Source organism: Vigna umbellata, chromosome 6 (genome assembly GCF_029865625.1).
Source record: "Vigna umbellata cultivar VRB3 chromosome 6, Vumbellata_1.0, whole genome shotgun sequence".
NCBI classification, from domain to species: domain Eukaryota; kingdom Viridiplantae; phylum Streptophyta; class Magnoliopsida; order Fabales; family Fabaceae; genus Vigna; species Vigna umbellata.
In genome coordinates this window covers 7,491,967-7,507,511 of record NC_142170.1, presented here as the reverse complement: position 1 = coordinate 7,507,511, position 15,545 = coordinate 7,491,967, and the positions used below count along the sequence as shown (strand labels likewise).

The window sequence follows — 15,545 nt, the reverse complement described above, 5'->3', positions numbered from 1 at the left end:
TCTTCCAATACTCTTTTATTTGTCTGGGTAGGGCTTGATGAAAAATACCTATATATCATCTATTATTATTATTATAAACTTATGAAATTATTAATCTATCAAAACTTAATAATATCCATCAAGATCAAAGCACTATAAATGTAGTCAATATTTTTGTTTTATTTTTTGAATTTTTAGTGAATATAGAGATGGAAAATAAGAATAATGGATGAAGTAAAAACGGGTTAGGGTTGAGGGATGGGATGCAGCCATGGCTTTGGGTAGCGAAAACAGAATGACAGCGTTGAAGGAGAGGTTGGATGCAGACCTTCCCTTCATCTAGGTTTTAGGTTGCGACGACGGAGGTGGAGGCGCTGCGAGGGAGCGTGACGGCAATGGCGTCGAGGCAGTACGCTGGCGACGATGAGGAGGGAGCGTGACGGCGAGGCAGTGAAGCGGTTACGGGAGAAGCAGGGGACGACGCAGCGGGAGGCTGAATCTTGCACGAGAACAACGACAGAGTGGCGGCGACGGAGCAACGGAGTGGTGGCGACAGAGCAACGGAGTGGTGGCAACGAAGAGGCGAAGCGACGGAGTGGTGGCTTTGAGATTTGAGCGAGAGAGAAGAGAGAAGAAGAGGAACTCTTAGGAGATCTGAGCGAGAGAGAAGAAGAGGAAGAGTGAGAAGGGTACCGTGAAAGCAAAGATATGTATGAGTATACTGCCTCGGTTACAGATTTACCTGAGGTAATAGAGGCATATTGACTCCGTTTCAAGCATACCCGATGCCAAAAGTTTCAGAAAATAATTAAAATTTAAAAATATATACGCGTTATATGCCTCGGTTGGCGCGTAAGAGATGTTGGAAAGTTTTTCTGCTTCGATTCTACTAATACCCAAAGTATATAAGTTGTCTAAAACTACAAAAATGTCATCGCGCTTTTATACGCTTTAATCTCAGTAAAACCGAGGCATATATAGCGCGTTAAAAAGCTTCTTTTTTACTAGTGATGATTGAATTTAATTAGATGGATGTGATGATCCATGAAAGTGTAGTAAAACAACAAGAACACTAAGATAAATTACATAATATAAATTATCAAAAGAAACTTGTAACAAAAATCAATGAAAACAATTACTCAAAATTGCAACAATCAACAATGGTTTAGTCATTTTCTTGTTCGCAGCTTTTCAGATAGTATGATTTGTTTTCCAATTTGTCACACTTGTAAAATAAAAAGTAAACCTGTTTCTACCATTCCTTGAACAGTTAAAAGATTTGAATTCAAATTTGAATAAACTACAAGTAACTATCTTATAACTATTTCTTTTGTGAAGTTTACATTATTTGACCAATTATCATCCATTAAGCCTTTAGGTCAATTGTTTTTTGTTTTTCTTAAAGTTATTGATATATATCTTTGATTCATTGTTCATTTTGACCGATGTTTAACAAAGGATAGTTTCTAAAGAATTACATGTTGTTCGTCTTATGGTATTCATATAAAAAAAATACTTAGTAAAATTGTCTTTCATTCACATCGTCTTTGTAAAATATAATCATATGTAATTTACACCCAATGAAGCTTAGGAATACTTGAGACAACATTCACATACTCTTGTTGGAAGGCATTTTGTCCTTCATTGACACCATCTTGTGAGGTTTTATGAGCTATAAGTTTTGGTTTCTCAATCTTCATAAAGTTATGTTTTCAATAGATCAACCAATGTAAAATTTGACTCTTAATTATCAACCATTACGGAATGTCTATCTCTCACACCCACTTTTTGATGTCCATAAGAATAATATATAAGGTTGAAACATATACTTTAACATATAATAATGTTATAAATAATTGCTATTAATTTATGATTGTAATAAAATGTAATCTCTTCTTATATTATACATTGTTTTTGTCATTTGTCAGAACGTAATTGTCTTAATATTTTACTTTGAGATTAAAATATATACTAATAGAAACTAAATGTGCTAATATATAATATTTCCTTTTACTTCACACAAATTGGGAGTATAAAATTATAAACAAAAATATCTTAAAATATTATTCGATAATTTATTTCTAAAATTGTTAGAGAATATATTTTTTCTTAAATATATTTATATAATACAAAAAATTGACATCAATGTTATAGATATATATTTTTTTATGTTATCCTTTTATTTTATTTTTACATAAAGGAGTTAAATAAAATAGAAATTTCATTGATCATGTTACAATTTATTACATTTATATAATAGCCATCAGTATAACTAATTAAATTAAAAATTAGACCTATAATTAATTTGATCACTATGTATTAAGACAAGATCGTCTAATAAGACAATATCATTTAACAACTTTTTGAAGTTTAATAAACCGTGTTTAACGAAATAGCATCTAATAAAATAAACTCTCTAGGATAAGATTGTTAGACGATGTAATCATAGTAACATTATTTTAAACATTCAATGTTACTCTGAAAACAAAATCAGCTTAAACGCTAAGTACACGTACCTTTCCTAAACGCATAATGTCTAATATGTTGAATGCATATACGAATATGACTTTTTATTTGTTGTGTTCTTTTTATCTGTGCATATTATAAAAGTACAAAGTTTTTTCAAATGTTCTACATTGGATCAAAAGAACGTTAAAAGATAGAAAGATATTTTTGGAATATTTTTTCAAATACGTTATGCTCTTCTCATCCATACAAGCTATCTCTGCAAAAACACATAATTTTTGACTTTGTACCAAAAGATTACCTACTTATAAGAAAGTAAATGCTTCTTGTGTTTCATATGGTAGAATAATGTACTACATACTCCATGTTTATAAAACACATGAATATTTGTTTGGCAAAGGTATTAATAGTCAACTATAGAATAATGTACTCAACTTACTCCATGTTTAGAAAACACATGAATATTGTTTTTTTTTTGCAAGTGTATTAATAGTCAACTATAGTATAATGAATTTTAAGTAAAAATGTCGATCCCATAAGAAACAATTTTGATTAAAATAGGTAGTTTATCTCAATCAACATATATACAAGAGTAATAGTTGGTTCATAATTGACTATTGTAACACTATACTAAGTTTTCATAAAATTATTATCAGCACAATAAGTCAGTTTAAGAAAGTTTCAATAAGAGAAGCTAAGATTGAATTTCATCTATTTCATCGTATGTAATATGAATGAATATCATTATATAACATCTAGAAATATCAATATTGATGCAACACACAATAATCATTTATATTAATTACTCACGTATAAAATTCATAAGATGAGTTTCTTGAATATTGATTCCTCACATATCCAACAAACTATCTAGCTTTATGTTCAAGTGTATGAGTAATTGATTTACTGAAATCTATACCTAGCATCCTAAAACATCAAGTATTTTTATTTGTATAAGATTTTCAAAAATACTTTCCAATCAAATTCAAAAATCACAATCAAGAATATATTGATAAGATATAATCAAGCATTAATAACATAACAATAATACTAATATTGAGTAAAAACTAAAGCTGTCAAAATGGGTCACAACCCGCGGGCCAACCCGGCTCACTACGGGTTTGGGTCAAGTTGGGTTTGAAAAAATTGTATTTTTTTTATGCGGGTCAGATTTCAACCCGACTCATTTAAACCCGGCTCATGCGTGTTGAACCTGTGGTGGGCCGGGTTGGCCCATCAATCCACCTACCTAATTTTATTTTATTAATATTTAATTTTAATTTTATAAAAACGTATTTATTATTTTTTTTTGCTTGAAAAAATTATTAAGTTATTCATTTTAAAAATTAATTAAACACCCATGTTGGGAGTGAAATTTAGGAGTGAAATTTGCTTAGATTTAAATTATAAAAAGTTTGTAATTATTTTTTATTTTAAAAAAATTGTAATTAACTGAGCCAGTGAGCCAACCCGTTTACCCACCAACCCGTGGTGGGTTGGGCCGGGTTCAGATTTTTCTGGCTTGCTAATAAATGAGCCGAGTTGGGTTGGCTCACTAAGTAACCAACCCGTGGTGGGTCGGGCCGAGTCGAGCCGGGTGACCCGTTTTGACAGCTTGTAAAAACATAATAGTTATATATAAATATCACCATATTACATCCAAGTTTAAATCGATTACATTCAATCCCTAAAGAAAAGATTAGTCACTCATGGCAACCATTAAAATCCTAAGAGTTGAAGAAGAAGAAATTGAATAAACTTTGATTTATATGTCTTTTTGTTCCTTTGTTCTTCACTTGGAGAGCTCTTCCATCCATTTTTTTTCTTTCTGGCTCATGATATATAAATATTGCATGCATTCTTACTTACGCTAATTGATTCTCATCTAAGCAAGAAGGTTCTTCAATGTGAAGAAAGTCTTCTTGCTTAAGCTAAATTGTTCTCACTTAAGTGAGAATGACCCCCAAAATTAATGACTCACTAGATGAATCTTACTCAGACAAAGACTATATCACTTAGACAAGACTGACGATAATTCTAGCTTAGGCGAGGCGATGTCACTCTCACTTAAACAAAAACGTGGTATAGATTTAGTCATTTCCTCCTTTTTTATCTTAAATTTCCTAAAACAATAAACAAAACAGGGATGAATTGATTTCAATTGATTTCATTTAAATTAAGACTTGAAAACATATGATTAAATTTCATATTCCTTAAATTAGGAAGAATTAATATCAAATAAACACAATTTAAAATACAAGTGCCAGAATTCCATGTAAAATTTTACTAATATTTGAGACTTATCAAATAGTACGCAGGCAGAGAATGTGTAAAAACTAATTAGAAACGAGCTTTTTAATGGTGCTTAAAAGCTTGTCTACCATTGTATCAACATATGCTATTAATTTTTACTTTGAATAAAAGAGAGTATATTTTATATCATTAATATAAAATTATATTTCAAATAATATATCAATTTAAGTAATTAAACTAATAAGCTACAAACCCATTAATTTCTCGAATTTGGATTTCTTATTAGTAATTTGTCTTAAAGATGGATATTATAAAAAAACTTAATAGAGATATTGAACTTTGATTTGTTTGAGTAAATAATCATCAATTCAATTTTAATAATAGTAATTAAAATATAAAATATTAAAAGAAGAGTTTTAAAGCATTAGATTTATAATTTTTATTTTTTATATGGTATTTAATTTTGTTATTTCTATTATACTTAAATTTTTATTTGAATTATTTTCAATAATATGTAGGATAATCTAAAGTAAAACAGTCACTTGTTCAAAGGAAAATAATGTTTATGTGTAATACAACATTTACGTAGCGTATGGAGAGGTGCATTGTGGGGGTACTATAAAATAAGAAAAAACATTATTGAATATTGTCAAAAATTCAACCGGCTCTTTCTATGATTTTATATATATTATCTAATTTTAATAATTAAAATAATTTTAATTTTTTATATTTATTTAAATAAAAATATGTATCATTAAGTTAACAGACCAACTCTTCGGCCTAGTAGCCAAGCCTGTTAATATAAAGATTTTGTAGATCTAGTTGAAAAGACTTGTACTAACATTATTTTAGGAATATTGGTCATGTGATAAAGTGTTTATATTTATTTCGTTTATACTCACGATACATGTGTATACTTTTTTAAATAAAATTAGATATTTTAAATATAAATATTTTTAATAAAAAAATGAAGTCATAATTCGCCTCTTATTAGTGTGAACATGAAGTTGTAGAGAATCACGTGTTGCCAATGGCTTTCACAAAGAGACAAAAGATTCAACAATAATTGCGATTTCTTTATCACGTGCATAATAGACTATGAACACCACACTTTAAATACACATTTTACCTACTACTTTTCTATATATTACCGCTGCTTTTTTTTTATGCCATGTTTTTAATTTTGAAAATACAATAGCCTTAATTTTCATCTTAACTAAACATTATTTTGTTTTTTTTTTAAAAAAAGTCATATAATTTTTTTTAATAATTCCCCATTTTCTACAAATGTTTAATTACTCTCTAAATAAATGTCATTTCTTCCTCAACCAGTCTTCCAAAACTACATAAACTTTTTATATATTAAATTCCTTTTTTTGACTAGTAGTTTTGTTTAGTGGTTATATATATTTTTTATAAACATTTAACTAGTTTCAGTAGCCTCTTTGAACGTATTATCAAACCTATGAAAGCAATCTACTCTCTTGAACATACTTTTTTATTAGTTATAATATATTAAAATTATAAAAAAATTAAAATCCACCTATTATTTGATAATTCTCTTTTATATATGATTTTTCAGTTTTTTAAAAACTTAACTAACAAAAGTTGTGATAGAAATAAAATGTTAAATAATATATTAGACATCTCACCTTTAAATATTTTATATATTATCGATGTATTATGTAACATCTCATTTTAATAATATATAACTATTAAAAGAGAATTCACACGTAAACAATCAAAAAATAAATAACTAAACAAATATATGTACATAAGGCTATTAGAGTTATCTAATAAATGACTATAACATTAATTATACATATATACAAGGATCATATATCACTTTAAGAGTTTTATCACACTGGAATTAAAAGTGCAACACTAGTGTTTTACAAAGAAACTAACATCTTACTTGAAACTTTCGTTGTGTCACCATTCAACATCTAGTCCACAAATACATTATCATCTACTCACATCATTTAGGTGATCATTGCAAAACAAAAAACACAAGCACACAAACAGACAAGAAAGAAAAGTAAGTTATTGTACGAAAAAGCAATCAGATCACATTTTTATAAGAGTAAGCACATAACACACGTAAATCAATCAACCCTAAAACATACAATTATTCATTTTAGACTTGACCATTAAGATAAATGTATTGATGTCAAACTCTGAAGGTTCTACACTTGTAACGGTGGAATAACTTGTCCACACAAGCTACTACACAAGGTTAGTCCGTCAACTATCTATAGCCAAGGAAAAGCCCATAGACTATGACCTTCTACTACTCCTAACGACATACCCCACTCTTATCTACTTGAGATTGGATGCTTATTAGAGTGTTAGGATAACCCATAATACGGAATCCCTAGATCAATACATACACTATAGAAACACCACCATAGAACCGCCTCAAGAGATCCATGGAATTAAGCCAAACACATACCATATTCATAAACAACAATATACTCATTATCATCATAATTTCATATTTGAATAAACTCCATACACTATTACAATCATGTTATAAATCAATTAAGCATATAATTCATGTTATATACTAATAGAAAACAATGTAAAACAAGTCTAAGCCAAAACAAAAAATCAGAAAACACATAATCATAAATTAGCGCTCAACAGTACATAACTACCGCTCAGCACTAGACCATTCGCAAAAAATGACCGCTTAGAGGTGAAAGGGTGGCACTCAATGGTCTAGAGATGAAATGCTCCTAGACTCTCACTGTCAAGCCTGCGCTCAACTCCACCTCGGTGCTGCTCAGTGTCATATAAAACACTTGCACATTCAATTATTTGATTTAGGAAACTAGGGACCTATTTAGATGATCAAATTACTATTCTTGACTTAATGCATGGTTTACAAGTAGGTTTAGATGTCAGAATGAATATCAATTTGCTCAAATGATTAGATTCTCAGTCCCTCAATTCAACATCATAACAATTAAAATACAAGCAATACACAACAAGCAACATAACAAAATTTCTACATGCCAAATAACCTATTTCAGAACAAAACAAACATGCAGTACAATTTATCACAACATCAACATCATTAAAAAGTGATAATTAGCCTGACTTATATGTTAGAAGACAAAACTACTCTAAGGAACCTAGAATCGTTCTTACGGTTGAAGAAACTTTATTTGTTCCTACAAACTACATAAACATGATCAAATTATGCTGTTAAGATCACTGATCAACAAATTGTCTTATAGAAGATTCAAGTGAAACATGTAATACACAAATGGCTACATGCAAGAGAAATGAAACAAACCAAAGGAAAGAGAAAAACCTAACTTACTCTTTTACAGAAATTGATCAGGTAAACTTAGATCTTGTCTTAAGGATCAATTTTGCGATATTTTATATTCAAACATATGGATAAGAAGTAAGAATTTCTAGAGAGAAGTCAGAGAATTCTAAAAAAATTGTTTATAAAGTATGATATATTTTAAAGTAATAAAATTAGTTTATAACAAAATTATTTATATTAAAATTATTTAATATTAAAATAATCGAGTTTCACTATTTTTAAACTATTACCACTAATAAAATATTATTTTTAATTTTTTACAATTTATATTTTTTTATTTTTATTTTAATAAAATATGATAACAAATATTTAATGAACTTTAAAGTGATAACATATCAAAAGTTATAATAATATCTAATATAAACTTATTTGCAGAGCGAAATAATCAATAGAATCCATCTTCAACTATGTTCCTAGAAAAAACAACATTAAAGAAATTACTTATTTGACCCAATCTATTTGTTGACACGTGTCCATTGGGTATTGGCCATTTCAAAAAAATTTAAAACATCTTCTTTTGACACCTATACAAAATTTTAGTCTATTTGGTCATTCAAGCAAGAATTTGTGTTGGCAATGTCTTTTCTCTTCTCAACTATCAAAGCTTTCTTCATCTTCTGCAATGGTATTTGGGACTTTTACCATCTTCCCGCCAATTCCGCCGTTCTGGAGGCGCCTCACTCTGCTTGATGGTTCAATCGAGTATCTATATTGTTTGAGTTGGAGTTTTCTGAGGATAGCTATTTGAACCAGAGTGTCAATATTCTTCTCCAACCTCATTTACATTTTCCATTACGTTTTGGTAAAAAAAAATTGCTTTCTTAAACTTCTTTTGGTGTTTTCCTATGTTGTTTTCTTCAACCTCCTTTCTCATAGTTTGTTGTTTTTTGAATTTTGAATCTATAAGATTTCTTGCTTTTTCTTTACACTACAAGAATTTGACTTATTACCAAAGGCCTAGTGGTCGTCGGTAAATAAGTGCTTTCAACGGTTAAAATAAGCATTACAGACGGACATGATGAAATGTAATTACCGAAGGCCAAAAGAGCATTACCGAGGGATTTGTGGCCTTCGGTAAGAGGCTCGACCCCTTAAATTAAGTAATTGGGGGTATTGTAGGAGGTCATCCCCAATTTCGTAAGACAAGACCTTATATCTCTATTGACTTCGCGTGGTGCTCCCCATTCCCTCCCTCTCCGTTCTCGTCCCCAATTTGTGCTTCCATTCTCTCCCTCTCGCTTTTGTTTGACGTTTCTCTTCCTCTCCCTCTCCCTTTCCCGTCTGTCCGGTGGCGTGGGTAGGGTTCGAGTGGTGTTCGACCAGTGCGTTGGCGTTGTCGTCAGGAGGGTGGTTCGTTAACATCATGGTGTGTGGACGTTGCTTTCAGGAGGGTGCTCCCGTGACGTGAGGGTGTCTGTCTTCGTCAAGGGAGGCTATTGGGAGACACGTCGAGGTATGTTCTTTACTGGCTAAATTTATATATTGGGAGAAGAGAGATAAAGACGAAATAAAATGCAAAGCAATTTTCTGTAATAATATTACACCTAAATAATTTATAACAACACGTAGATTCATATCATTAAAATTAATTTGAATTGCTTTAATGAAATGGGAATAGGAATAACAAGAAAGAAAGATGTAGATTAATTGATAGAAGAGTGGTTCTTGGTAATATGAGGAAGGAACAGATGTAGTATAGTTACCCATTGTAGCATGTTTAGATGGCTGAGTTGCCATAGAAGAGATGAGAAGCAACGCGAAGAGGAAGCAAAAGAAGAAAATGGTTTTGGTATTCATGTTTGCTACTAGGTTAAGAGTTACTATGAGATACAAAGAACGTAGTTTCTCAATATATAGCTATTTATAGTGATCAAGGAAGAGTATAGAAGAAATCTGAAAGTAAATGATAGGTCTTGGTTCAAGACAGGGAAGAAAATGGAGTAAATGATCCTTATCAACACTGACTGAGCCACTAAAGGGTTAAACTGGGACAAGTGTGTAAATTGAGGTAAGCAAATTTGTATGTTAAACGAGGATAATAAAGAGGCCAAAATTTGTAGAAATACTAACACATGACTTTAACATGGAAATATCTTGCAAGCAGGGTCATTATCCATTTGTAGAACAGAGTAAATGTTGTTTGTACATTTAACTATATGTGCATATGCAACAAAACAAGGAGAATGCATTGACATTCTATTTATGAACTGTTTGTGGTATTATTTCATCAAATTGAAATGTAAAATTGTTTCTTACCGTTCAAACCAGAGCTGATATCTCTGAAAACCTTGGGAACAAAAATATCATCTAATGAAGATGCATCTGGAGTTGATGTTAGACTTGAATACCCAATATGTCTCCAATGTTCTTCATCAGCACAACTGCTCACAGATGCAGGACTAGAAGGTACCTCGGTGGAGTTCTCCTAAGAATCACATATGAAACAAACTGTTAGATAAGACCATTTATGCAACATAATCGAAAACAAAGGTCATTGAGGAGAATAATGAAAGCAAACTTACATGTCTTTCACCATATTTCATGAGAATAGTTGGTCCACTCCTGGCATCTCTCAAAATTTCACCATATTTCGTGCCATGTGATTCTACTTTTGACTTAATCCTTTTGCCAATCAGCTTCCCTCTTAGACCAAAAGTATATTTAAAGTTGGAAAGTTTTTCTTTAATATTAAATCCATCTTTCTTCTGTTTTTTAGCACCCATAGGCCTTGCTTCAACAGCTTCAAGCTTCTTCTGAATAAGGGCACCCGTTAAAATGTGGTGGTCCTCCAAAAGAAGCATTCCAAATGATGCTCTTGATGCAGGAGCATTCAAGGATCTTTCAAGGTTCCTAGGTGACAACTCCTTGTGAAGAAATACGTTATCATCTAATTTATGTATATTGGAAAATGTTTGTAATTCTTTTTTCTCTTTTAGAACTCCCCACTGGCTCTTGTCATCTGTACCATTTATAGTATCTTGCTTTAGTCTAACTATGTCATTGTCTAAATAACAAGCCACTTCAGGAATGTCCAAATGCAATTCATTTTTTATAGTATTTCTTAGCCTCTCTAACAAGAACCTCCTAATATCTATGTTGAAAAATTCTGGGGAACTTTGTCCATTGAGCTGCGTTTTACTTTTGTATGATCTTGTTGATTCTGAGCGGAGTAAATTAGGTTCAGCATCTCTAGTCCTACTTTCTCTGACCTCTTTAGCATCAGATTTATCATTGAAAGGTGTCTCAATTCCATTGGCTCTAATCCCTTGGAGTTCACACTTCAAGCGCTCTCTCACTTCCTCAAGAAAATCTTCTATACCTTTTCTCCTATGTAAACTTGTGAAGTTCTCTTCATGGTTGCTATTGCAAATCCTTTCATAACCAAGCTTCAAGATAACTATCTGAGTAGGAGAAGTGCATATATTCAATAATCTACTTTTGGATTTCATCACTAAAGACTCCTCAAAGTCCCTACTTTGTGTTTTACTTCTTGATGGAAAGGATTCTTTTTTCTTAAATGAGTGGCTATCTGTCTTTGAACTCGAAATATGTTGCATGTTCTCCTTGCTCAGGTTCTCTTGATTGGCAGTCTGTTTTCCAAGCTCATGTAACATTTCCTTGCTTGTTTTCATAACACAGAACTTACACCATCATGTTATCAACCATTCAACTCAGAAAACACACTTTGAACATATTAACAACGAATTAAAGCACAAATGAAAACTGCATCAAACATTACAATGAGCACATGACTTGACATCACTGAAAAGTAGATTCAAAAGCTAGATTGACTCCTCAAATCAATGATTCACCGGTTAAAATGAGAACTACATGACTGAAAGACAGAAAACACCGATTAAAATGAGACACTATACTGACTCAAGGCACAGACATACTCAATGAAACTGCAGAAACTCTTAATGAACACTTCAAAATTCAATAAAACAGTAAACACAAGATAGAACAGGAAATGAAAATACACAACTTTGTATGGAAGTAGCTTAAGTTCGAAACTGCAGTTTGGAACAACTTTGTGTTGTGATTTTAGATGTGCCTAAACTCTAAAATGAGTCAAAAACATCTTGTAGTACAGATTCACTACTTCACTTCCAAATTTGACTAGAAATGTGATGGTTTAAGAAGCAATTCTGCATATAGGATCATATATGATCAAATGAACAGTGCTAGCAAGTTTTAAACATCATTTTGAACTTGTTCAATCTTTTAAACAGCACAAAAATTGCACAAACCGAAATCACACCTTGCTATGGCCAATTATGCAGGAAAACAAAGTCTGAATTGGTTTTCTTGATGTCCCTCACTTACTTTTTTCCTCTCTATAGCTGCATAAGTATTTACATAAGTACTTTAGGATGTCTTAGAGTCATTGCAACTGTTGTCTTCATTTCATTTCACTGAATTCTAAATTCTGGTGCAGTTTTGGTGACATTTTCATGCATATTTGGCTATAACAAGTATGATTTGTTGAATGTTGCTGTGTTTGTGCATATACGACGTTTAAGCAAGTTTAGTTTTCCATTTTAAAGTTGTGTGCACTGTTCAAATGGTCATTTTTATGCCTATATGCATAATCATCTCTTAAACCATCAAAATTGGCTTTAAAATGGAAGTGAACCAGTGAATTCACATTGCAATCTGTTTTCAAACTGTTTTAGTGTTTAAACATCTATAAAATGATGATACAAAGTTGTTTGATGCATCAATTGAGCTGTTGAATCACTTTCAATCAAGATTGGGTTTAAAACCACTAAATTAGAAGCATTTTCCTGGTGCAGTGTTCAAATCAAGTGGTGTTTACAAATTTGTTTGCTATAATTTTCAATTCGGGTTGACATGTGCAGGTTTATGTTTCCAAATGTAAAGATATGATTAAAACATTGTAAAAAATCCATAAAAAGCAAAAGAATAACCTAAAACTCAGTTTGAGTATTTAGTACCTAAAAAGTGTACTTATAAGGTGAGAAATTGTCATTTCACCTAATGTAGACTCATTCTAAGGTATGTAAACATCCTAACAAGTCTAACTTAGTGAAATCAAGGTAGGAAAGTAGTGAAAAGAAAAGAATTACCTCAAACTCAAAGTTTGAGTATTTAGAACCTAAAAAGTGTGCTTAAAGGGTGAAAAATTGCAACTAGACCCAATGTACACTTATTTTAACTAATGTGAATATCCTAACATGTCTAAAATAGTGAAATGAACCTAGGAAACTATTCAAAACCAAAGAATTAGGTACAACTCATAATTTGAGTAGTTGGAACCTAAAATAGTATACTTACAAGGTGAGAATTTGCAACCTAACCTAATGTACACTTATTTTAAGTAGTGTGAACATCCTAACATGTCTAAACTAGTGGAATGAAGCTAGGAAACTTGTCAAAAGCAAAGAATAACCTAAAACTCGTTTGAGTATTTAGCACCTAAAAAGTGTGTTCAAAGGGTGATAAATTGCAAATAGACCTAATGTAGACTAATTTTAACTAATGTGAACATCCTAACATGCCTAAAGTAGTGAAATGAACCTAGGAAACTATTCAAAAGCAAAGAATTAGGTACAACTCAAAATTTGAGTAGTTGAAACCTAAAAAAGTGTACTTAAAACCAAAGAATTAGGTACAAGTCCAGATTGATGTATTAAAGTTGTTAGAACCATTGATATGAAATTAGAATGACCTATAGCAGTTTGGTTGAGTTAAACAAAGTTCCTAAAGTCGTTAGTTTTGATCTATAGCTGTTGTTGTGTGATCTTGAATGTCAAACCACCAATTTTTTCATTTGTGTTTTTGTTTGGCATTTAAACCATGGCTGAACATCTTGCAATTTTATATCCTTGTAGAAATTTGTTATCAAACCTGCAGCCTACCAGGGATTGTCTACTGATTGTGATTGTGTAGCTGGTTCTTCACTAAATTTGGTTTGTCTAAATTATGTTAATATGTATTATATATCCATGCTTTTATAGATATTTGATTGCCTAAATTATGTTGATGTATATATTGTATGTTCATGTATATTGTATTTCATTTATTAGGCTACAACTTGATTAAGTTAAGTAGTCATTTAAAATCCTATGGTACTACACACATTCTCAATGCAATGAGAAGGGTAAAAATACTATAAACACTTAGAACCTACAAAATATTTGGAAGTACTCTATAAAAGAGAACTTCAGTAGTAATAAGAGTTCTCCCCCAACTTTAATACACATCCCCTTAGGACGTCTAAGGCATTTCAATACTGAGGACTTCTCTTTGCATATACTTGTTGTATGCTTATGACAGTAGTGTTCAAATTGCCTTCCATGTTCGACTTGAGTAGTAATAGGTTTATTACTTATGTCACATGGAGTGTTGGTGTTTTGGATAAGTTTTTATTTGTTTGGCTTGTCACAGAACATGGCCCATTTTCCCAACCATCGTGGATGGATATACGACCGTTGTTATAGTGGGAGCGCTTTCAGGTGAACAATCCATTAAACTAATTGTCCCTCTTATTTTAGTATGTTCATTAATCAATGTTTGTTCTGTTTAATGTTACAGATGAAGGTGTAGTGGAAACCTGAACATGAAACACAGATACAAAGAAATTTCCACATGAAAGCATCTCACCGACTGTCAGAGATGTTTAGGGATGCCCGCAATGCAGGAGAGCGCCCTTACTGGTTGGGCAAACAAATTTGAAACTCTTTACTGGCTCATTGGAATACAGTAGAGTTTCACAATAAGTGTGTCAAAGCCCAGAGGAACAGAGCATCTGAAAAGGGTGACACCCTGCATACTGGTGGGTCGATAACCATTCATGAGCATGTCATTCGTATGGTAAAATTTCATTACATAACTTTTTCTTTCATATATAAGTTATGTATTTTCTATTTCATATGTACATTTGTAATTCTAAATTATGTTACAGGCACAAGCTCTGGGACGGGTGGTCCATGTTGATGAGGTCTTTGCACAGACTCATGTAAGGAAAGGCACTAATCAATTCGTTGATGAAAGATCTCGAAAGACTCATGTAAGCAAATAACACTATTAATATTACTAATTTTTCATTTATGTTATTCTATCATTCCCTAACATTAATTTTAATGTTTCAATAGGAAGAATTTTCTACGAGACTTTCACAGGTTAGATCTGAACATGAGTCAGCTCCGACACTGAATGATGCGAGTAATGCAGAAGAAGACATCTGTAGGACACAGTGCTGGGTCGACATCGTTGGTGGGAAGAAAAAGGGACGAGTGTACGGTGCAGGACAACTTGCTGCAAACTATACAACATTGAGAGGAGGTACTCTAAAGCACCAACCTTCTTCCACCACTACTGCTGACGAGGCCGTTCTCCGCCTCACGCAGGCACTGGAGCAATGTGACATGGAAATCACTAATTTGAGAGCAGAGTTTACAAACTTTAAGGCCCTGGTCATGAGAGTGTTGCCCGAAACTTCACAGGATGAGTTCAATATCCCTCCGACCCAGCCACGGCCCTC

The 15,545-nt window shown here is 31.9% G+C and overlaps 1 protein-coding gene across 1 annotated transcript; it reads right to left on the bottom strand.

Annotated features, from left to right (window-relative positions):
* Positions 1-325: 325 nt before the first annotated feature.
* LOC148196703 (uncharacterized) lies at positions 326-11,652 on the bottom strand. Its single transcript, XM_088093494.1, has 3 exons — positions 10,561-11,652; positions 10,295-10,463; positions 326-633 (listed from the first exon to the last, which is right to left on the bottom strand). The coding sequence occupies exons 1-3, from the start codon at positions 11,650-11,652 to the stop codon at positions 326-328; spliced, it is 1,569 nt and encodes a 522-aa protein (XP_087949620.1).
* Between the last annotated feature and the right edge of the window lie 3,893 nt (positions 11,653-15,545).